At 36.5% G+C, this 25,395-nt stretch overlaps 2 protein-coding genes across 2 annotated transcripts in view; one reads left to right on the top strand and one right to left on the bottom strand.

Moving 5' to 3' along the window:
* The window catches only part of NLN (neurolysin), a 35,510-nt gene extending 34,740 nt beyond the window's left edge, over nucleotides 1-770 (bottom strand). Inside the window, exon 1 of the mRNA XM_058823276.1 lies at nucleotides 572-770. Within this exon, the coding sequence (XP_058679259.1) occupies nucleotides 572-603 (32 nt within the window). The 5' untranslated portion in view covers nucleotides 604-770. The remainder of the gene's footprint in view (nucleotides 1-571) is intronic.
* Nucleotides 692-24,991, top strand: SGTB (small glutamine rich tetratricopeptide repeat co-chaperone beta). The gene is made up of 11 exons (XM_058823278.1): nucleotides 692-904; nucleotides 2,410-2,532; nucleotides 7,624-7,727; nucleotides 8,153-8,222; nucleotides 11,891-11,990; nucleotides 14,315-14,419; nucleotides 17,419-17,557; nucleotides 17,644-17,706; nucleotides 19,767-19,804; nucleotides 20,061-20,144; nucleotides 21,603-24,991. The coding sequence occupies exons 2-11, from the start codon at nucleotides 2,433-2,435 to the stop codon at nucleotides 21,712-21,714; spliced, it is 915 nt and encodes a 304-aa protein (XP_058679261.1). The 5' UTR covers nucleotides 692-904; nucleotides 2,410-2,432; the 3' UTR covers nucleotides 21,715-24,991.
* The last annotated feature ends 404 nt before the right edge of the window (nucleotides 24,992-25,395 follow it).

Genomic DNA, 25,395 nt, shown 5'->3' on the forward strand with positions numbered 1-25,395 from the left:
ACCTGTCCTACAATGTGTAGTAGTGACACACCTTTTTATAAAGCTACTATGAGCACACTGTGAGCCGGTCTTGCTTCACGTACACCTTGCCGCAGAGCCCCGCTGCTACAGCAGTATCCCTCAATCCATTGTGCTCTGTCCAATTTCTCTTGCATTGATTCTTTCTGACTCTGTGCAAAGAGTACCAAGAGGAGACCTCGCCGCGCCCACCCTGCCCACCTGGGCATAACGGAGCCCACGGCAGTGAGGGCAGGCTGCGGGAATGGCTCCAGGAGCTGAGGCAATAAGCCCCACAGGCAGTCAGGTTTCGTGCCCCACTGTCTGCCTGGCCCCTCGGAGCGCGCTCCGCACGCCCGCGGCAGCTCCGCCTCGGCCCGGGGCTCAGGCCTGGCTCCTCCAGCGAGGAGCGAGAACCCCCTGCGGGCGGCTCCGGGCTGACCCGGCTTCCAGCCGCGCCGGGCGGCCCCTGCTGCCGCCCCCCGCCCTCCCCCACACCGCGGGCCGTCCCCCACCCATCCCCGCACCCACCCCCGCGCCGGACACGGCCCCGCCACCCGCCCTGCGCGCCTACCTGCGAGCCGCGCCCGCGCACAGCGACAGCATGGGGGGCGGCGCGGGGGGCGGCGGCGGCGGAGCGGGAGGAGGAGAAAAGGAGGAGAAAAGACCGGAGGAGGAAGGACGGGCTACAGAGAAGAGGAGGAGGCAGGACAGGAGGAAGAAGAAGCGGCTTTGCTCCCGCGCCCGCTGCCGCGCCGCCCTCTCACCGCCCTCCCGCCGCCCGCGGACGCAGTGCTCAGCGCCGCTCCGCCGCGGTCCTGCGCATCCGCTTCCGCCGCCTCCTCACGCCCCCGCGTCCCTGGTGTCTCGCAGCTGGAGGCAGCGCGGACTCGCCGCATCTCGCACGGTAAGGGCGATGCCCGTCCCTTCGGCGAGCGCAGCTCCTCGGGGGTGGGAAGGCTGGGCGCCGGTTCCGCGCAGCCCGCGGTCCGTGGAGCTCGGGGCCGGTGGTCGGGTCGGGCCCCGGGCGGTGCGGCCGCGCTCCGTGCGGTGTCGGGAGGGGCCCGCGCCGCGGGTGGTGCAGAGTTGTCCTTGGGGCCCGAGAGAGCGGACCCGAGCCTGGGAGGGACCGAGAGGTGGGCGTGGGGAGGGAGCGCGGCCCGGCCGGTGGGTCCTGCGCTGTCCCTCGTGGGGGCGGATAGCGGACCCCAGCGCGCCCGACTGTGCATTCCCGGCCGGTGGTCTTCCCGGCTTCCCCCGTCCCCACGACGGGATTTGCCTGGTGTGGGTTTGACCGCACACCGATTTGGTCGCGGGTTGTAGAAAAAATAAGGTAGGAAGAGCAGGTGCTGATCTTGCCATTCTTTTAATGCTGTATTTTAAACCCGCTTTGCTTGGAGAACTGGATAAGATTGTGTCCTTTAAAATCAAAATGGTTTACGGAAAAATAACTTGAAAAGTTGTGACTAAAAATTGTCCTCCTAGTTATATAACTCCCAGATGATGCTGAATGGAAATCAGACTGAGCCAGTAGTGTCACTAATCACAAGTATGCACTGAGGTCACCGTGTTCCATTTCTTTGTCCAAAGTGACAATAAACTGCTCAGAGCGCCATGTCACACCAGAGAACACCTTTTATGAAAGGATAACACCATGTCACACCAGAGAACACCTTTTATGAAAGAATAATAGCGTGTCACACCATAGAACACCTTTTATGAAAGGATAATACCATGCCACACCATAGAACACCTTTTATTAAAGGATAATAGTGTGTCACACCGGAGAACACCTTTTATGAAAGGATAGCACCATGTCACATCATAGAACACCTTTTATTAAAGGATAATAGCACATCACACCAGAGAACACCTTTTATGAAAGGATAACACTGTGTCACACCATAGAACATCTTACATTGAAGGATAACACTGTGCATGTCACACTGCAGAACATCTTTTATCAAAGGGTAACACCAAGTCATATCATAAAACAACTTCTACTGGAGTGTGTTTCTTTATGTCATTACATTTATCACAGTGACTTTTTATTGGTTTTGACTTTAGCATGTGGTCCTACTTGCAAGTATATATGTAAATACAGTGCAAACCATTAAAAGAAACCTATAAATGAAAAAATAAGTTGCTAAGTTATTTTAGCCTTGGTGAACTTTTCTTCCAGGAATGAACTGGAGGAAATATGTGCTGTTCTGCTGATAGCTAGACTACGTGATTGTAGTAGTTTTTCCTAATCCATGCAAATTCACCACTTTTTTCAACACTTTGGGTTATTGGGCTTTCTGGTGAAGGGTTAGGTTTTATGTATTGTGTGTACTTCTTACTGAGGTTACTAGGAGGTTGGAATACTGTAGGGATTAATTTTCTAAAATAAGAGATTCTGTTGTTTTTAAGACATAACAGAAAACAATTCCAACATGTCATCAGTCAAGCGCTTGGTTTATGCAGTCATCCATTTCTTGAGAGAACAGAGTCAGATGGATACTTTCACTCCAGATGAACAAGAAAGCTTGGAAGGTAAGCAACAAATGTACTTTCATTTGTTTTTATTTATATGTATGTGTTTTTATTTATATATATGTGTGTATGTATATAATGCCTACACAGATGTTAAATTTCTTTATGTATAACAAAAAAAATTTGTTTTGTATGCATAAAAACCAAATATTATATGCAAATAAGATTGTGATCCTAATGTTTCTGAGATTATTAATTGTAATACATCTCTCATTTATAAAGTATTATAAAGCTACAAATGTGTAGTGCCTTAATTTGAGCAACAGGTACTTTACAGTTGCAGAGGTCTTTCCCAATCTGAACAATTCTATGATTCTAAGTTAAGCAGTGCTATAATGCAGACTATGGTAATGACTTGTGTATGTGTACCATAAATTTCTGCTGCTTCTTTCTCTCTTTTATGTTTGCTTTCTTTCTTCATTTCATTTCTGTTAGTAGCTCTGCTGGTTACAGAGGAAGTAAAACAATTACTCTATTGGTTTTGGTTTATGAGAAGAACTGTTTCCTACTTTCATGGATTCTATGTTATTTGTGAGGAAAAAGACATCCTAAGAAAATAAGATACATGCTCTGCTTTTCTTTTTCCCTTGAGTACTGGCTCCAAAGAGTATGTGGTAGTGGATATTTTCAGTATGATGTAGCTTCTACTCTACACCCGAGTTCATTTATCTGTAGACATATTCTCTCTGTATTTCCATATTGACAGATGCTCATTAGGTCTTTGTAACCTTATAGTATTTGATGTTCTCCTTCACACTGCTCTTATTCCTTTTCCCTAATTACTGGAGACATCATGTCAGGTGCTATCAGAATATGGAATTGAGAGAAGATTTAAGTCTTAATACTGCAGTAAGTTTTTCATAGCATCTTTTAAAAAGATCTCTCTACTGTTTCAAGCAGTTTTGGTTGTGTCTGTCAGCTAGAGGAGGAATTTGGAGAGAGAAGTCTACGAACAGCAGTGCAGTTGATCATTGATTTCTGTGAAATCTTAGGCATGGAGAGACTTTGCTGAGATGCAAAGCAAATCCTGCTTCTCAGAGGTGTAAATTAAAAGATAAACCTGGAGTGTGCTTCTTTCTATTATCTATTGGTTGTCCAGTGTAGTTGTTCACCAAAGTAAACAAGAAAGAAAGCTTTGTGTCATTGTATTCAAAGGATAGTCCCAAAGGAATAAAAGCCAAAAGATTTGGTTATATCAGAATCTGGAGCATTTTGTACATTTGAAAAGCAGAAGCCATCAAAAAATTTGACCTGTGTCAGATAATGATCATGTTCATTTGATAAAAGAAAAAAATGTTTTTGGAAGTCATATATAATAGAAATGAGGAGATATACTTTTGCTTTTATAATAAAACTGGTAAAAATTGGGTTATGGTTGAAAATTTACCTGATAACATGTCTTAGAGCAGCCTTAGCCAATGTGTTTATGAAAGAATCAATTTTAAGATTCACTTTTCTAAATAAAAGATATTACAAAACCTCAGTTGTGCTTAAAAGCCAAGGCAAAAGTTACCATTTTAATATAGATGTGAAATCCTATTTTTAGATTTGTGCTCTGCCACAAGCATGGTACCATATGCTATGTGTTAGAGGATAAGAGGCAGGCATTTTGAAAAATAGACTCATTTTAGTTGTGCAAAATATCTTTAGTGCATGTACAGTAGCAATAGCCAAGTCTTACTCACTGAAGCATTTAATGTTATGTGGAGACATAAGGGATGAAAAGAATTGACTGATAATTTTTGTTGGTACCTTATGTACCTACTTGGTGTCTGTGAAAAGACAAAACACTATGATTAAGTGACTGTGCCAAGAAGTAATTCAAACAGCTCCCATTTTCCATAAAACAACAAAAAAAAAAAAAGAGATAGAACATCACAAAAAAAAAATTGAGCCTTTATAAAATATAGTTCTAGGATGTATTCATACTGAGTGATAACCTTCATATTGCATGTTTGAATTCTACAGACATGTCAATGACAGTGTGAATTTCCTTTAGTAATTTTGTACTTGCTTGATGAGTAAAAATGCCTTATTTTGAGAAAGCAGAGTTACTGGAAGGTAGACCAGAGAAATATATTCCCCTAGCATCTAGAGCAGTGATACAGATCCCCCGTACTTAGTGCTCAACTCTTTTGTATGAAGTAGAAACTTACCTTCTTCCAAGTTATATTTTAGACTCTGTTTGAATTGCAGTTATTTCTCTTTCCTCTTTACTGTGTGGGGGTTTTTATCTCGTTCTCCCTTTCTTCTTTTCTATATTACCTATTTCTGTTCAATTAAAGGAAAAACTCTCTACAAAATACCCAAGGCTGTGATTTTCTTCTTACTTCTGTGATTGATATACCACAACTATTTTCTGTAGGGCAGTGTTTCCAAAACACGAAGGCAGTGGATGCATGTAATACTTGACACGGGTAAGGCTGTGTGTAAGATGAAGCAAGATGACAGCAAGTACTAAGGGGGCCTTAGCAGCCCAATTAATGCTCATTATTCAGCCTGCAAGTTGGCTGTGATGCAGGCTGTCTTGGCCTTTGTGTTGCTTGGTGATGAAGACTTGTGTTTGGACAGCAGAAGTCCCGGAGCTCTGTGGCACTGGGTTCCAGCATAGCCCAGTGCTGGTATTGTCAGATAGTGGGTGTTTGTGTGAGCCCCAGCTCTTCAGCAGGGAAGTGGTTTGCCAGGTGGCCACTTCAGGCTTCAGCCACCTAGGTGGATTGATGGTAGAGCTAACTGGGAGAACAGATAAGTTTGGCCTTTAATATCAGACATAGGAAAAATCTCGGGTGAATAGCTCATGTGGTGCATCAAGTCCTTCCCTGAAATTATTGAGCTTGCGGAATTTGACAGTGCCTTACTTGGATAAATGGGATATCAAGGTGCTGGCAGTCTGGCCTCCTGAAAAACTTTTCAGGCAAAAACCAAGTTTCCACTCCTTTGACTTTACCGGAGTTGTGTTTTTGTATAGTGTTGAAACAGGGTAGTTACAGACATTGTCACAACCTATTTTATTTTCTGATTTGAAAATGTTTCTCTTTAGCAATGTTTCTTTCTATGTGGGTTTCTGTTGTTGGCTTGCATTTAGCCAGTGGTTATTCTAACCTATTGATTCATCCTGTAAGAGGTCCTAATTTTATTATATCTATATATATCACATGTACTATAAGTGATAGATAGAAGGATTATAAATTCCATTTTCCACTTGAAGGAGAAATATGTGAATATACAGCACCAACTAATTATTTGATGAAAATGCTGAGTAGTAATAATACTTTAGTGAGAATAATTTTGTTTACGCATAATGTGCACTGCTGCATTTTGTGAAACTCTTCTATATCATAGAGATTTGGTGTCATAGATTTAATGCTTTAAGAAAGATAAGGGATGGGGTTGTATTTTAAATTTATGCAAAATTACAAATGAGGAGAGGCATTAAAACAAGGGAGTGATTTCAGTAAAAAAAACTAGCAGGGAAAATTAGTAAGACACTATTGCAAGTGGCTTCCTATTAAGCCATATAAGGAAAAATTATATGTGTTTCACTGATTTTATAATCAGCCTGGTAATAAAAAGTAATATTAAAGGCTTATATATATTTCAAAATTCATAATCTTTACAAGAATTAAGTTTTTCACATAGCATGAGACAAATGAGCTTAACCTGAATCCCTTAGTGCTCTTACTGGGTGATTTAGAACCTGGTCACTTGATTTATAGATTATAGGACCAATTTGTATAATGCATGTTTAGCAGTGTATTCAATTGTTACATGCTATCAGCTTTAACTTTGTCATGCCATACTGTTTGTAAGAATTTTCTATTGTATAATTTTCTAAAAAAATTACATCTTCCAGGTTTTACTGCCTGTTTTACAAATCTCTTCCCCCTCCCCTCCGATCCCTTCCTGCTGGCTTTGATGAATAAGATAAAAATTGGCCTTATAGTTTTTAATGTTCAGTAATTTTACTTTTCTAATTTTGGATCAGTGTTCAGTTTTATCATAATGCAAAACATAATTCAAATTATATTTATTATGTTAACATTGGATTGAGGGTAAGTTTAAACACTAAGAATCTGCTTTTACTGATATTTAATTTGAATTCAGATACTTGTGATTATCCCTAATATGTACAAAACCACCCATTTTTCTGTTGAAGCTAGGCTTTACAAAGACCCTTCTTTGTTCCTCCTCAGTTTTCAGTCTAAAACATTTAGACGATGTATGTTAATAAAAACATTGTTCTTAATAAAAACTAGGTTCTTAAGATTATAAGGAAAATAATTACATCATTTGCAATAGTTTAACTGTGTGTAAGCACATATATATATATATATGTATATAGACAGAATTGTGTGTAGTAATTGCCACTAATCTTCTTTTGTCTAAAACTATGAGCATATTTAAAACTTCAGCTAAGGATATGGTTCTACATTTTTAAGTTTTCATTTTTAGGTGAGTGTATTTATATTATTGCAGGCTAATCCTTACACACAGAACATGTGAAAGGGTATTGCAGATATTTTTTACAGGACCAAGTTTTGTGATTAATGCAGCATTTGATTAATAAAGTATCTTCAAATAAATATACTTTTTTTCCAAAAAAAGATAAGACTAATAAGTATTTTGCCTTTATTCTGTACAGTAAAGATGTACCATTTTCTTCTAGCTGTCATGGCACACAAATATATGCTAGTTGTGTGCCTTGAGGTGGGGTATGTGACACATGGACATTTCTGGTCGTGTTATGAGTTGTGGTGCTCTTCTTAAATCATTATATTTTACATTATATATATTCTGTAGGATCTAGCTGGCCAAAAAAAAAACCCCAAAACTTTAAAAGAGTGAAAGAATTAAAATAAAATTTTAAATTGGTTTAAATATAATGGCCAAACTATGTGTGGATTGTGTATATCTTAGATCTTTTTCATTCTGTGGGGATCAGGTGGCCTCTCTTTATTTTTTTTTATGTTCCAAGGAGCTGCTTTTACTAGCTGAATAAGGAAGTGAGTCACAACTTTATAAATAAATTAGTGAAATTATGCTTATATTGAGAAACTGGTGACCTATGTTATTAATTTTTTTTCCTGTAAGTTGCAATTCAGTGTCTGGAGACTGTGTTTAAGATTACCCTGGAAGATACTCATCTTGCATCCTCACAGCATTTGATAGAAATGTTCACAAATTCTATTCAAAAGGTAAGAATTTAATTTAGATTCTAGAGTTACTCTTCTAGTATGCACTAAGGTTTCATATTGTATATGAATACAATAATATTAAAGTTCTGTATAGGTCAAAATGATGTGAAAATTTAAGGAAAATATGAAAAAACCTACATTTCCATAAAAGCTAGGATAATGTGAATCTTTGGGGGCAGTGGGAGGAATTAATTTCAGCTAGACATGGAAAATTCCATTCAGAGAATCACTAAAGAGTGGATGCCTCATTCTCACTTGAAGTTTTTTATTCTTCATTTAAGCATTTTGCAATTCCCAGAGATAAATGCCTGATGTGCCTAAGGTTATTCATAGTTTGCAGATGTTTCTCACTTCTTTCTGAAAGTTTTTTGATAAAATCAGGGCTTATATATTAAAGGAAGAAATCTTGTTTTTTTCCCATACAGAATGACATGCTGCCTCTCTCACGTTCTTTACCAGAAGGTGTTGTAAAGGCTGACCAACTGAAGGATGAAGGTTTGTAATAAAAACAGAAATAAATTTACTTATGCTCTTATTATATTTTTGCATTATTGTGGGTAGTGATAGTATAGCAGCTAGGTACCACACACCACACAAAAAAAACTTCAGCTTATAGATTCTCTGGTGACTGCTATGCCCTAAGAGGGCTAGGTAATTTGTTCCATCTGGGAGCAAAGGAAATAATGTTTATTCTCTTCCTGGCTCTAGAGGTTGCTTAAAATCTATGGGAGAACATGTAAAGTTGGAAATATTCCTAGGTAGCAGAAACTTTAAAGAATGAACAGCTATTGTTTGGCTGTTTGTGCATTGTAATACAAGTTTCTACTCTTATTGAAATAGGTATGTGATGTCGAACATTGGTTAAAAACTGACCCAACAGAAGCCAATGGAAAAGTTCTTGTGGACTTGCTAGGGTTAATATTTCACACATGTGAAATTATGTGTGCTTTATAAAAATTGCAGACAAGCCAGTTGTTTATTTTCCTTCTGGCAGCTCTTATTGCTGTTCTGTGAGGAAAAGCAGCTGTACCACAGAAGTCACTAATGCTGCCCAAGAAGGAATCCATATTATTTCCCCTCAGAAAGAAGGGGAGAGAAATTATAAAAAGCATGTAGCACGGGTAACAGTTATGAATTATTATGGATTGATGCTTTATGAATCACATTGTTTATGACCTGTTAGATTTTCAGGTAGCTGAGCTTTATAGGAAAAACAAGTAAACTTCTAATTGCAAGGCAGATATAATCCTCTCAAAATTTCTGTAATAATATGGAAGAAGTCCTATTGTTTTTCCAAATGAATTCCATGTCTCTCTTACCTTAAAACCGGCCATATGTAATCATAAATGCAGTTCACTACTGCCTCTGAAATAATTTTTTTAATTGTTGGAGTTGCTCATTAGCTTTTTAATTCTGAGAATGAGAGCTCAAAACATGGTTAGGTCACAAGTGAAAATGTGTTAGTAAGTTGTAACCTACCTGCTGTGCGTGCTGGCTTTTTGTTTTGCTGTTACTACCAATTCATGGAAAGTGAAGACTACCTCTTGGTTTCAGTAAGGTTATTGAACCGTAGGAATAGTCAGCACTTTTCAGGTGTGGGTGTTGCAGCTCTTTTAAATCTGTGATTTCAGTCTTGCTATCTTTCAATCCACAAGGATCTGTGAAATAGACTGAGGAAATGAAATTAGTGTGTACTATGTGTTAGTGTTTGTGTGGTTTTACCAAAGTAATACCACAGCTCTGCTGAAAAAAACTAGAAGGGTCTAAACTTGGTAACAAAGGACCGATTACAGTGTCATCTGTCAGGGGCATTAGTAAGCAGTTCCGAACTGCTTGAAATGCCTCTGGTAATTTCCCATAATAAAATTAAAACTTTGTGTCCTGCTTTCTCTATTGTTTTGATCCTATGCATATTCACACACATATTATCTATCACCACTATTGTGCTTTTCAGTTATGAGTATTTTCTAGCCCGAGTTAGGAAATAAATTATATAACCTGGACAACTCTACTTGATGCGTATCTTATATAGTGTTATAATTCTATAACTGTGATTTTTCTCATTTCTATCTGTATACCGTCAACAATGGAACGAACAACTTGCCTCACCTTTGTGGCCACCAGCCTGCTCCTCTAGTTTCAAACCAGCCCTAATCTTTGGAGATTTTCACTAATGAATGGCAAAACAAAATCAGGGAGCTAAATTTTCTTTCTTGGTAACCAGGAAGTAATACACACTCCAGACTACTCAATACTTGAATTTAGACGCCTAACCTTGTATATCATTTGACAGTTCAGCTTAGTGTAAGATGTGTAAGAGCACAGATTATGTGAAGGTTTGTATAGTGTAATGGTGGCTTGATTGTAAGAAGATCTGTGTTTTATTACCACAGCATAATTATAACAATAGGTAGTATTTACACTATAGAGAATACACACTCAGAAGTATAACCATTTGTGTAAATTTTTTGTCCTAAGGATTTTGTATAACATTAAAATAGAATAATATAGTTGCTTTTCCTTATCTCAGCAGAATTAGTAGACCTAGCTATTTTTTCTGTTTTCCTGTAGCAAGGTTGCAGCTGGAGAGAGAGATAACAAGAAGGGTATGCACTGATACTATCTCCAACTTAGCCTTGTACACTGGGTCATATTCAGACCAGTATTGGAAATTCTAATGTTGATAGACATTGATGGCATTTTTCTTTTAAAGGAACACTAACTGCTGCAATCTTGCTGAGTGCAGCTGACTTGCAACACTTTTTTGTCTGACAACATAATTTAGTGTACAGATCTCTACCTTTGAACAAAGGAAAGCTGCATAAACAGTGGGCCTCTAGAAACAAGAAAGATGTTGTTACATTCTGCATGTATTTTGAAGGTATACATGCAAATACAGTTTGTTTGAGTTCTCATGGAAGAGACCGCTTACTATAATTACAGTCTAATATAGCAATATTAGAGGATGGGATTTTGTACTACTTTGATGATACTTTGTTTCTTAAATCTGGTTTTGTTCACAGAGCTCTTTGTGTTCACGAATAAATGCAAGTACAGTTGCTTCAGTTAGTGCAAGCACTGAGGACTTGCTCCAGTCTTGCTTTCTCTCAGAGATAAACTGTTGCACTGACTGAACTTTTCTAGCCTTTGCTTACGCAGTTACCTACATCAGTAGTAACTTATTGACCTATCCCTTGACTTGTTTATTTTAGGGGAAGGTTTAAATATTTGGCTGAAATACAAGAAGTCAGTGGATGTCTATATTTTTCCTGACCATTTCTTGACATTTCTAGGAAGTCAAGGCTCCTGTAGGATCTAGCTGGCCAAAAATTGGCAACAGAACCACAGACAACTTTGGGCACTGAACTAGGGTTTTTTACTACTGTGTCATCAGGAAAGAGGAAAACTACCAGGATTGCCTTGTGTTGGAGACAAAAGAATGTTTAAGATGTCTTTTGCTTTGAAAGACCTTAGTCCAGAATTTTCTGTCCATAAAGAAGTTACATAAATGTTTCTGGGTTTTTTTCCACTGGACTTAAAATACATGAAATGTGAAACTTTGCTACAAAGTACAAGTTCTAAGCTCCCTTGGTGAGAAATTTTACTTCTGAATCCTTTTGGATTGCTTACACTATACATACTTTTTATTATCTTAATGAGTTAATTATTTAGTGTCACAAAAATGGGGCTTATGTACTTAGTTTTACTTTAGTTTGATTTTTTGGGTTGTGTTACTTACATAGTTACTAGCAAGTTGTTGGGACATATAAGAAAATGAGATTAAAAAATTAACATAGCATATTGGGCTTGCACAGATAGTTTACTAGAGAGGAACTGCAATTACAATTACACTTCTTAGTGAAGTGATCTTTCCTTAACAGCAGAAACTAGCTGGAAAGTCTGAAATACCAAAATGAAAAGAGGAAGGTTTCTGTGTTGTACTGCAGTGTACATAGTAAACTTCACAGACATAGTAGGTATTTTTATTTGCAGTATTCTCTGACTTTTCTGTTTAAAAGTATGTATCTCAAAGAAGTGCAGTCATAACTCACTTCTGTAGATGCGAAAAATGGTAGCTGCTCTGTTTCTTTCATACAGAGCTGTCTCATCTAACTACATACTGTCTCATCTAATTACTTAACAGTTTTTATAATCCATTTCAGGTAATAATCATATGAAGGAAGAAAATTATGGTGCTGCAGTGGATTGTTACACTAGGGCTATAGAACTGGATCCAAACAATGCAGTCTATTACTGCAACAGGTAAACCCAATATGATATACACCTTTCATTCCTGGACTTTGTTAACATTACTGTAAAAATAAGTTGTGAAGGAGGTCAAAAGCTAGAAACCCCTATTTAGAAATTTATTTCTGGATTTGTAAAATTAGGGTAAAAATGGGCTCATTCAGCATGTCGGTATCAGTTAAAATGGACTTTAAAATTACTTACAACTCTTCAGATAAGGTATTGTGTGTGTCAGGTTGTCTACATTAAATCATAATGTAGGCTGTGATTTCTAGCCTGCTGAGAGTAGTAAAAGCCTTTTTCTTTAGTGTTCTAGTGACTCAGCTGCTCTGTCTCCTTGAGTACTACCACTGGCAAAAAAAAATCATCAGTGTAGGAATACCATTTTGGAGATTTCAAGCATTTTGCAAATAGTATCTTCATGTGTGACCTGTTGAAAAATAACAATGCTGCTGTTACAGTTTTGTTATCTAATCTGTTCTTTACCGTCATGAATGAAGAAGACATAGTGATTTGGCAGCAGGTAAGCTTGGAAGGGCATGGTAACCTAGTCACAGCTGTCTGCTCTTGTGGAACACTGCTTGGAAGAGCAGCCAAAGAGCAAAGGCAGCCCCGACTTTAGGGCCTACTGGAATGAGCCCACCTCTAGAGTGCCTCCTTTATTAATTTAAGGATATAGGATATATTAACTGAAGTGCTATAAATCTGGCCTTGTGGCACTGTACCCACTGGTAGCACTGGATTGTGCTATTTTTGAAGCTCTGCATCCATTGCTTCAGAGTTTAGTTTGTGATAAATAGAAATGAGAGATTCAGTGTTTAAAGGCAAGTTTGAAGAGAAAGGAAATTATGCAGTTTGCTAACATTTTACATATTTAGGATGGCAGTTCAAAAGTGTAAATAATCTATATTCCTTGTGAAAACTGATCACAAGTCTCTTTATGTACAAAATTGAAATATCAGACCAGATTCAAAAGCTTCCTGAAATCACTGTAAGTTTCCTCAGTACAGGCTTAAATGTCAAAGTTTTAATTAGCAAAAGCAGAAATAATTTTTGTGTTGCGTCATCACATACCACATTTGTGAGAACCAAAATGAATCTCAGTGTCAGTCAGTACAGTATTGTATGTAATGATTTAAAAGAAAACAGGAGTTGTTTGGAGCTTTGTGGATGATAAGAATATTTCAATAAGTATATACCTTATTCTTATCTTAAGCTTGTTAGGGAGTCATGGGGACATCCTGCATTCAGTGGGATTGCTTTTTATCCATAGCAGTGCAAAAAAAGAGTGGACTGATAATGCCCTCAAAATTTTAACTGGCCGTGTAAATCTTGTGAACATGGGAAAATGTTTTCTGTTCAAACACATGTGAGAACAAGCATTGCCCCCAGCTTTTATATATAAATCTTCACTGGCATCTGCGGAGTTGCACTACTGCTTAACAGCCCAAAACAGATAAGTAGTCCCATTCAGAAGACATTTTAATCAAAGTCAGAAAACCCCAAGCAATTTGGAGCTAGTCACAGGACAAAGGATTCTTAATAACAAAGAGATATTCTTTATGCAATGAAAATATATTAATTTTTACTATAATTTTTTAACCGAGGAAAAATAAATGAAAGTGGTTTGTAACCTTTCAAACTGGTGAAGTTTTGCTTATTAGTGTGTTTCATTTTAATTGTGTCACATTAATTTCATTTAATGTGTCCTTTTTAATTTGGTCAAGTCTTTAATCTTATTGTATTAATATCTGCAACATTTAGTATTTCTCCAGTATAGAGATGTAACTGTAATTTAGTAAAGCAGAGGTTATTGAGATGAATTATAAAATCCTGAGCAGGGAAAAATCACAGTATTCCTTTGAATGGCTGTAAAACTATACTTCTGGAAAACGCCAATTACATAAATTATTTCTCCTTAACAGTGATCTTATATAAACTACTACTTGACAGTTTCACTTCTTATAATAGGTTTTATGATTTATTCTGTGCGTAGTCATAGACTAGATCTTAGACAGTTCCTTAGAATTGTTTGTCCTTTGTGTTCTCAGAGGTGAGTACATGTTTTCCAAAACCATAGTCCAGCAATGCACTTAGGCACATACTTAACTCATAACATTTGCTTGTCCTATTTCATTAAAGAAAGTTAAGCATAGTCAAAATAGCGAATGAAAAGTCAGTAAGATGAAATAAGTCAGAAATGTTGAATATCTAGGCTTGGGCTTTGGTTGTTTTGTTTTGGGTTTCTTTGGTTTGGTTTGGTTTTGGTTTTTTGTGCGTTTTTTAATTGGTTGGGTTTTTTTTGACAAAGCTTAATTTCCTTACCATCTTTCTCTTAGGGCTGCTGCTCAAAGTAAGCTCAACAACTTCAGGGAAGCAATAAAGGACTGTGAGAGTGCCATAGCAATAGATCCAAAGTACAGCAAAGCATATGGAAGAATGGGGTAAGCTAATAGAAATCTGAGGTAAACACTGAAGACCCATGTGTACATTACCATAGATTTTCTGAAATATGTGGAGACACTTACAGAATTCACTGTAATTCACTTACAGAACATTGTTGTTGTGTAAGTATAACAATTTTCTGAAGGTGACCCTATCAGACTGTCAACTCTTTTTCTATGTGGTTGATACCAGCATTTTCATCAGATTTCATCAGTTTGCAGTTTTTATCTTTAAATTTCTCAACTTGCTGGATTTAGTTTAGGAAGTAATGATAGTTTTTTCCTACCTCCTAACTAGTTAAAAGGAATCAAATTTCTGTTGTTGGTACACTGAATCTGTTAATGATGCTGTTAGAGAACAGCATTGGGGCTTCACACTAGCAGGAATAAAGCCTCAGTTTTTCTTTCAATAGTTCTTTGGAAGCAGATATTTTAGCAAGAATAAGCTGTGTCTCTTTGGCAGATTTTCTCAGCAATGTCTGAGAGATTAACTGTATAGCCTCTTGAGGGTGGATTTCAGTGTTAACTGAAAACAATGTCAGGAATGCTCTAACAGGCTGTTGGTTTGAGTGAAAAGCCATTCTTCCAAGATGTCTAGCTTTGCATTTTCAATAATCAAGCACATTGTAATAGTGGACTTAATGCTGCATTATGTCTTTTGAGGTTATATTTATACCAGTAAATTAAAAAATGCTTGGGATTGTTTGTTGAGTCAGTTGGCCCAAAATGGCTTATGTCCATGTTAATAAAATTTACTTTGCAGTATGGAGTGGCCAAACTGCATTCAAACAACCTACTGCTAAACTGCATTGGTCTGTATTAAATTCTGAACCATGCCCTGAAATTGTCTATGATAATTCTTGTTGGCTTGGGACAAAACCATGCAGGGGACATTTATTTTAAGATAAAATATGGTGGAATTGTATCACTAAAAAACTTTCCATAATACAGGTGATTTACTAATACCAACCTAGACTAAGGAGCTTTTGAAATGATGAATTGATTTCAAAATTTTAGGTTGAATTGGTTGTTGAATTGGTTTTGTTTCATTTAACTCTCCTTAGATTGTTTCTTCATATAGCACCATCCAAGCTCCCTTGATTTCACTGATAGGGAGAGATGCTACGGGCTGATTTAACTGGAGATTATTTTAGAGTTTTGGGTGTAAGACCAGTGTTTCTTTGATACACACTGAAAGTGGGACCATCCTCAGGCAATCAAACTTCTCTTTATTTTATTGTCTGGTTGTTTTAATAGAGGACATATTTTGAGCTGCAAGCCATTGCTTAATCCAGCAGATGAGTAAGCATTTGGCATAGGCTGATTGAGGAAACTGTGCTTGTTTAGTAATAAGTGAAAATCCCACCCCCATGCCCCCAGTCTAGAAAACACCTTCTCAACAAAAAGTCCTTATGAAAAAGATGTGCTCTCTGATGACATCATGGAGACATACCAGTTTTTCTCAGAATCTTACAGAAATTCTTTGTATGTCACAGAAAGATGCAGAAATGCCACAAATATTCAGAGATGGGAGACATTTTAAAGTGGGAATGTCAGTTAAAGGTGGTATTTCCAGCATGATCCTGAAAGACCACTTGTCTGGGTAGGAGGCATGAGGAAAGAAATTGTCTGCTGTTCTGACTTATACTGTGCTCCAAGAAACTTTCTCTGTTAAATACTTTTTCTGTAAGAAGCACTATTGCATCACAGAAATAATGGATTGCATTTCTTGTCTGGGCAGAAACTATTTTGGCAAGTTAATGGGCCAAAAGGGAGAGACTGTGTTTTATGGGGGAAAATGAGTTAAGAGAGACAACACTAATACTGTGTGGATTCCTCCAGGAGCTATATGGGAAATTCCTAGAGTTTTATACTCTTACTGAGAGCCATGACAATCACGGATGTATCAAAAACACTGAACTTGTTTGCATGAGAGGAAAGACCAAGGTCTGTTAGTGGACATAAGCACAGGCTTATCAAACCAGGGTGTGTAGTTCAGCATCAGAAGGTGAACTGAAGTACTAAATATCTGAATGTGGGTTACACGAATCTTCTACAAAATGTGGAAAAAGATCAGATTAGTTTTTTGGTCAGTATAAATTGAAAATATAGTGGCAGAGAGAATTGAAACTGCAGCCAGATGGACTTCTGGAATAGTTCAAAGAAAGATGATATTTTAAGCATAGTGGCTAACCAAATTTGAAGTAAAATACTGCTTAAAAGTAGTAAGTCTATCCTGTGCTCTCATTAGCTGCTGAAGCAGAGTCTTTTTCAAAACATTAAATAGGGTTTCTTACAGCAATTTACATATATACTACTATGCTGTATAACTCATTTGTCAAGATGTTGAAGTACAAGATCCAAAAGGAGAACCTTTACATTGATCCTGACACAAAAATGCTGAAACTTGTAGGTCCATTATTTTAAAATAATGAATATGTTAATAATAAAAATCATTTTATATGAACATATAAAGACAACAATATAATCATGAAACATCTTCTCTATTCAAATATTTAATACAGAATTATCATATTAAAAGTAGGGGGTTTTAACATATATAAAAATAAACAATGCATTTGTACGTCTAGTTTCTTAACATTGCACAACTCATATTAAGAGTATCTTTGCCCTACCTACCCATGTAAGTTTCTAAATAATCTCTTAGGTCAAAAGAACTGGACAAAACACTTGGAGCTTATGCAAAAAGGCACAGATGCCAGATACAGCTCCTGGTCTTAAAGTGACTAAGTCACTTGATGATACCAAAGAGTTTTTAATGTAACTTGCATATATATGAAATAGACAATGCAAAATGTGTTCTTGAGGGATCCCCTTCTCTAAAAAAATGTGTTAACACTAAGCAGTAGTACCTGTTTTAATTAAATGGTCAAGCTAAAAATCACTTGTGAGATACTATTTTATTTAGAAAAGAAAATATATCATTAGCTTTTGATGATCATTTATGTTCTAACCAGGATTTCTTTATTTCATATTAGGTTGGCTCTGACCTCTGTGAATAAATATGAAGAAGCAGTTACCAGTTATCAAAAAGCACTGGATCTTGATCCAGAGAATGACTCTTACAAGTCAAATTTGAAAATAGCAGAACAGAAACTAAGAGATGTGTCCAGTCCTGTAAGTTTGCTCTGTATCTATTTATTTGCAATAGTTTAAACTGGGATTTTGTAGGAAACTTAGCTTCAATTGCAATTTGTTTGTAGACTGGAACTGGACTGAGTTTTGACATGGCAAGTTTGATAAACAATCCTGCCTTCATTAGCATGGTGAGTATATCTCAAGGTTTGCATTATCCCATTTTAAAAACTGAACTTTTAAGAACAACTGTTGTTCAATAATACAAGCAATTTTAATGAGTATTATTATAACAATGGTTTTATTACACTGAATTTAAACTTTTCTACATCATTTTAGACACAAAACAAGAAGTGAAGCAAGTATCTCCAATAAAGCCTTGTCTTATTTCCAGTTGATTCTATTACTTATAGAAAAAAACACATATAGGTTAGCTATGCTTTTTTTATGTATTAGGTTTTTATGTTTTAGGTTTTATGTATGCTATGACAGAAAGCTCTTGTCAACAACATGATAAAAATTTCTACAATTCTCCACGGAACAGTTAACAAAGATACAAGGACTAAAGTAACTCTCTTTTGGGAGAACTATTCAAGAGACCTTTCTGTTCTTACTCTTTCAAATTATCCCTAGTAATCTTAAGACTTAAAAAAATGAATATAAAAAGCATATATTGCATTCTTCTTATGTTCAGTACAATAACAAATTGTGTACTTCTCCCTCAGCATTGTCTTTTTTATCCATATGGCTTTCTTAACAAAACAGAATTAATTAACTTTATAGAATGGAATTTCGAGTAAAATAAACTAAAAAATCCCCACAAAAAACAACCCCCAAACTTACTTACTTCCTTTAAGAAAGCAACTAAAACTTTACAAGCACTCTGGTAGCTTCAATGGAACACCACATTTCAGCCAGTGCTTTTGTGTGGAAGTGCACTGCATTCAAAAGAGATCCATATCTGGTGTGGTAACATGGTCCAAATAATAGAGACAGTAGGCAAGTAAAGAGGGAGCAAGTTTTCTGATGGCATTCGTGATTAAATAGTACTGCATCTATGTGTACTACTTCACTAGCCACATGATGTATTTAAACAACCTCTGTCTGTTTGAAATCAATGATGTATGGAGCGGGCTTTGGGGAAATGATCTTTTACATTGTTTCCAGAAGATGCCTGGTGAACTAGATAGGACACAGAGCATTTATTTAGGAATGAATGAGTTATTTTCCCAAGGTGTAGTTACTTGGAATTTTTTTGTTAGGGCGAAAAAATTGCCTCACTGTCTGACCTTGAGAAAATTGGTATTAGCCTCAGTTTTTGGCTTCTAAACTAGAGAAGGGTTATTACTGATGGAAGAAACTAACCCTATATTGAGCACAGAATAGACCTGCATGTGACATTTTATCCATTTTATATCAAACTATTAACTAGAGAAAAAAGTTTATTTACTTTTGAGTTATCTATATATGTTGATGTATTGATCAATAAAATGAATATTGGATATATCTGATTTTTGTAATATCTTTAATAGGACAGTTAAAAGTACATACTGTGTTTTGTCTACTGGTGGTGCATTCATACAGACACTGATTCCTGTAGGAATTACATTACTAACACTGAAAAATCACATTTTTTTCTATAGTATCAGTCCACAGACACTCTTACACTATGGTAAAAGCAATATAATTTTAGAGGTATCTAATGAATGAGAAATTTAAGTAGCCTCATGCTTACTACAAAATAAGAAGATACTCAGTTACCAGAGAAGATATATGTTACCACAAAACCATACTACAAAGTAAGTCCAGACTCCAATTTGGTTTGAAATATTTTGTGGCCATAATCTTAACTGTTAATGCCTGGTACTAATAGTAGTTACAAAATTAATTTATCCAGGCTGAGAAGCAACAAAATACAGACTTTTGTCCAAAAAGTCCAGTTGAAAACATTTATCCTTGCAATTCTTCAATGTTTCATTTGTTTGTTTAGTTTTCTGTGGCGGGGATTTTTATGTTAAATGGCTTGTCATATTTTTCATGTCTGAATCTATAACCACTATTTTTTCTTTAACACATAACAAATTGTTTCAGCTTCATCCATGAAATACGTTGCTGTAGTGATTCTTTTTGCTCTGCATGTAAACTTGATTTTGTAATAGAACAGAGCATGTGGGTTTCTTCTGCATGATTTTCTCAGTGATAGCCAAGTAGTAAATGTTTTATAATTTCAGCTGTATGTTGTCTATTCTAGGCAGCAAGTTTAATGCAAAATCCTCAAATTCAACAACTGTAAGTATTAAATTGGGTTACCATTAAAACAAATGTGTTAAGATGTTTGAATTAATAAAAGATGCATAGTACTTACAGCTATATTTTTGAAATGTAGATAGATTATTGAAAATGTAATTTTATTTTGCTTACTGTAGAAGTGTAGCTTCTTCTTGCAACTTAGTTCCTCTAAGCAATTAAAAAAATGAGTGGGGCTTATTGCTTACAGTAAAGGTCCCTGCACACCCCAATGCAAACACTGTGCTAACTGTTCCAGGATGTCAGGGATGATGTCAAATGCCATTGGTGGCCCTGCTGCTGGGGTTGGTGGCCTTTCGGATTTGTCCAGCCTGATCCATGCGTAAGTAAGAACTGCATGGTTTTAACTATCACATTTGTACCAGGGTAAATGTGCAACATCTGTTTAAAAAGAAGCACTGTCAAGGGAATTATACTGGGGTCTGTTCCCACTGTTTGTTATTAAAACCCGGAACTATAAGACTTATTTTCCAGGACTAAATTTGTTTGCTCCATACATTGCCATCAACTGGAATCACTGAACTGCTGTGTGCTCAGCTTCACTTTCTGGTTCTCATATGTTCTCATAGTCTCACATTTAGTAAGTGGCATTTTCTAATGCCACTTACTAAATTCCTTTAAATCTTTTAAGTACTCCTACTTGTGCTTTCAAATTGTGTGGATAACTACCTAATATCTCAGATACTATTTAGGAAAGCTACAGATTTACTTAGTACAAGTCAAACCAATTTCTGCTCTGGCATCCCTTCATTTAGATGAGGAATGTTTCAGGGAACTCAGGATAATGAAGAATACCTTTACAAAACCCAGGACACAAGGTTTTTATACTATAATGATGATATCCATCTGGAAGGGTCTGCAAAAAAATATGCCATTTGCTTATATCCCAAGATCTCTAATAGGGCATACAATTTGACTTTATTCCAGCATTCTAGCCAATTCCAAACTATTTTTAAGTTTCACCTCTTCAGGGCAAAAGTAATTTATGATTTACATCACACATAGAAATGTCTTGCTGCAAAAATTTAGGGCTATTTTCATAAAAACTGTGTGCTTTGCAGACATCTATAAAAATGTTGCTTTCCTTCAACCTGCACTGTAGTTTGAAGAGGTCTTGATAGTTTGCTACTTGCACAAAATGTAGAAGTAACAAAGACGACAAGCTAGGCTTTTTGTGAAATCATAGTTTTTACTTATTTTTTTATTAGTAAACAAGTGTTATGCTTCTCTTACACATGGAATTAGTCTCTGCTATTAATTTAATTCTTAAGCTACAACTGTTATTACTTCAGTCATGAACGATACAAAAATTTGATAGTATGCTTGCTTTCAGTTAATGACATTGTGTTTACAAGTACAAGTCAGCAGCTGCATACTCTATTTCTGGAACCATTAACATAACGTTGCATGCCAACTCTTAAGAGTAGTTACTTTAAACAGTTAAGAGTGGATCCTGTCAAAAAGAAGGTAGTAATTCACTGTAGCAGATGTGTTATTTTACCATAAAAGGCAATATATTTTGTAAGGTGATACTTTTCTCCTCCATGTTATCAAGTAGAAGTAATAGTACTAAAAAATGAAAATAAATCTATGACAGTGATCCTGTTTGGAGACACTTCAACCAGATAAATTCATAATACTGCAAATACCTTAAACTGGAAATTAAGGTATCTTTAATGTTAATTTTAATGTAATGCACCTTTCAGCTGTATTGTGATATCCTGTTTTCTTATGAATGCTGCTTTCACTTGCTGAGCTCACTTAAAACTGTTCAACACAGGGGGCAGCAGTTTGCACAGCAGATACAGCAGCAGAATCCTGAGCTCATAGAGCAACTGAGAAATCATATCCGGAGCCGATATTTGAGTGGCAGTACTGAAGAACATTCCTGACTTCAGCAAGTCATATGAATTGGAATGATGTATAACCCTAAAATGCATACCATAGTTAGTAGCAAAAGCACCATTGTAACTCTTCTGCTTGAATAGAAGACAGAAAATTCTTTGTGTGTGTTTGCAAACAAGAATAAATCTGGTAAACAGATCTCTTGCACATAACTTGGAACATAGCGTTTATGTATAGTTACTCCTCTGAAAATCAATACACTGAATAGGTGGTTCATCAAAATCCCCAAGTCAAAGTAATTTCAGTATGTGCATCAGATTGACCTCCGGGGCTGCTGAGTGGGGAGGAGTTTTGTAGGGCGCTGATCTTGCCTAATAGCTACTTCTAAAATGATAGTGTAAAAGATGTGTTAGTCATATGCTGAGAGTCACGATGGCTGTACTCCTTCAAACAGTATTGAAATACTGAAATATTGATACAATGAGCCCATCTGATGTGCCCTTTTATAATGAGCATTAAGTAGTGTTGGTATAGAGAGTACTTAAAATTCATGCTTGAGAAGTCTGTTTCCTTAATCCTGTGGAGGGGGTTTCATGAATAACAGGAAATACATTTCAACTTTTCATTGGGCAGAAGAGAGGAAGGTGACTGCATATGAAGGAGTAGCACACTTTGTGGAGAAAGAGAAGACAATAATTCTGGGCAGGATAATGCACAGAAATCAAAATGAAACTTTGCTTGGAAAAGGAAAGAAAAGTTGTAGTGTTTTCTACTGCCATATACCCTCATCATGATGGTAGCCCTGGAGGTCACAATTCTGGCACTATGTTCCTAGGCATGGCAAGCTGTATTACATTCCGTATGTATGCAGTATTTAATATAAACTTAAAATTCTTAACTGTAATAAGCTAAAACTGAGCCTGTGACTGTACAAATAACTATTACTGAAAATTTTAAAAAAGAACTGCCTTAGAAGGATTCTTTTTCTATTCTTGTGTGATAAATCACTGGCTTAAACAATTGGGGATTTTTTTTAATTACACATATCTATCTAAAATGATGATTATATAGTCAAGTTAAAGATTTTTCAACTCTATAGTATTTGTTTCTTGCTCAGTTAATATTACTCTTGCAAGACTGCTGCTCCTCTGTATGTCTAGTATGTTAACTTTTTTTACTGTGTTTACTGTTCATACTGCTTTGTGACACAAAGTACACTTGTTCTTAGCCCAGGGACCTTCTCAACACGCCTTCCTCTTCCTATATCTAAACTAATTTGAGGAGCCTGCTTTGAATTTTTAGGCAAAGTGATCTCTCATGGCCAGTTAGTCTGGAGGAATAACAACAGATTCCCAAATGGAGAAATACACAGAAAGTCCTCAACCTTACACTTTATATCCAATTGATCTTGTGCTCATAAAAGAGCTCCTCCAGCAGAAGCAAATGCAAAATTTGGGGGTAAGTAATAAACTTGATTCTAACAAATTATCATTGTACATCTATGGTATGAATCTTACCCTAGTTAACCAGAGAGAAAAATGCTGATCCAAGGAGAAATGAAAGGAATTGAAGAAAACACAAATCTAGGATATCCATATTACCATCTGTTGAATAAAGAGGTAAAGTTTAATACATGAACAATTTTAAGACATTTCATATTTATTGAATAGCTTGCCTATGTACAGCATTAAAATGCTTTTGAAAATTCTCTCTTCACGTTGGTGTAACTGTTTTCTCCAGGTTGTAGAGATCCTTAAGCTTTACATTAAATACATTTTCAAGTAACAGCTTCTGACTCAACATCTGATGACAAGAAAGAGAATCCCTAAAGGGATCTTTTGTCAGAGGTAGCTCAGATCCTGGATATTATTCTTCCAAGGAAACTTAAGTTTAATTACACTGAGTAGGACAGGAATACCATTTAGAAGGAAGCTTTATGGAGGCTTTGGGTGGGCTACAAAAAGTGTACAGGTATTACTTGGAATACTGTGTTGTGTCAGGAGAGAAGCATTGTACCTAGTATGTTAAACTTCACAGTTCCTTTTAATTCTCTTTCATATCTTCAACTGCCCAAAGAGTGTTTCACTAACTCTGATAGGGGGAATATAAAATCCATGGTGGAGGGGGCAGCTCTGCCAATATCTCTGTAGAAACTCAAATTATTCTCACTTTGCAAGAGCAATCCTCATGCATTTACTTTTCTGCTTTGAGATACTGTCAAGAATGTCATGAGAGTTCCTTAAGAACTACGAAGTATGTTAAGATCCAAAGAGGGCAGAAGAAATTGTGTACTTTTACTGTTAAGTACAAGCTCCATAGCTAACTGGATTTATGGGAGAACAATCCCCAAGGTTAAATGGAATGAAGCATTGGTTAGTTACCAGAAAACTACTCTTGAAGTCATCTTCATGGAGTTGTAACTTTCACTTCACGTGCTGTAATATTGTTGTGTTTAGGTTTTACTTCAGATAATACCAGAGTATATATAAAAATGTTAACAGCATTAGCTAAGCCTTCAGGAATGTGCTACAACTGACTGGCACAATACTTTACTAGTAAACACTCTCTGTTTGTTATGTATTAACAGAAAGGGCTTTATAGCCTGAACAAAAAACAGTGAAACCAGAAACAGGAGCTGTCATTACATGCTTTTCCACTGAAACCATGAACAGAGAGATCATTTATGCTAAAGTCTGCTTTTCTTTGAATTGCCTAGACTGTTTCAATCATGCAACATGTCTTAATCACAGGGTGTGGAAGGAAGCTTTTCCCGTGTAGTAACTGCACTGTATCTTGCGCTAAAATTTTTCATCAGGCTAGATAAAGTGGTAAACCACAATCCCTGTAAATATTGCTTTAAGATCAATTGCAGTTTATCATTCAAGTGAGCAAATCTGCATTTACACCTAATTGGTTTTGTATCATTACTGTTCCATCAGTGCATAAGTACAATAATTTGTTAGAGAAGAAAGTATTTTGCAATCAGTTGTGAACTCCTGTAACCTGCTTGCATGGGAGTATATTCTAACTATAATCATAAAGACACTTAATGAAATATTCAGCTTAGAAATTGTTTCAGTTGCACTCTTGGTTTTGTAATAAGTGCAAAGTAAAATCACTCATGCATACTGAGATAGAACTAGCTCTGTAACTTTGAGTAGATTGTTTTATGGCAACAGAAAGTCATACTGGCATAATGCAACTTGTCTACTATTTCTGTATCTCTCCTACCTCTTACTGCCATATGGTTACATCTCCTTCAATTTGTGTAGTTTAACTCAAAGATATATTATAAATAAAGTTATATACTTTTTTGTCTGTATAGTTGTGGTTTTCTGTTTTAATTTTTTATGTACCTCAAGTAACAGATAAATTGCATTCTTTATAGACCAGTTCATGTTGGTTGGATTTTATCACATAGTCAAGATACATTTCTAATTTATTCTTTCCTGTATGGACTTAGTCCCTAAATATAGAAAGCTGGTCCTCAATTTATCCAATATTTTAACACTGAATACTACTCTTAAGATTTTATACAAGAGAAGCCTTAAGTAAAATTGTGTCAAAACTACCTATAAAGTTGCTAAGTGCCAGCATGGTAGCTGAGAAATACAAGCTACTGATTAGAGTCTTTAACACTAGTTCTCCTAGTGTTAAACTAGGAAAGACAGTCACCATTTTATCTACTAAATGCCTACCTCTGGATAACCATAGATACTTCAGTCAAA

The sequence above is a fragment of the Ammospiza caudacuta genome, chromosome Z (assembly GCF_027887145.1).
Source record: "Ammospiza caudacuta isolate bAmmCau1 chromosome Z, bAmmCau1.pri, whole genome shotgun sequence".
Taxonomy (NCBI): domain Eukaryota; kingdom Metazoa; phylum Chordata; class Aves; order Passeriformes; family Passerellidae; genus Ammospiza; species Ammospiza caudacuta.

Bases quoted from the DNA above. Each gene is read 5' to 3' on its own strand.
- SGTB (XM_058823278.1), top strand. From the start codon at position 2,433: ATGTCATCAGTCAAGCGCTTGGTTTATGCAGTCATCCATTTCTTGAGA. The intron at 7,728-8,152 runs GTAAGAATTTAA...TTTCCCATACAG, and splicing joins TCACAAATTCTATTCAAAAG to AATGACATGCTGCCTCTCTC. The intron at 20,145-21,602 runs GTAAGTAAGAAC...TGTTCAACACAG, and splicing joins TTGTCCAGCCTGATCCATGC to GGGGCAGCAGTTTGCACAGC.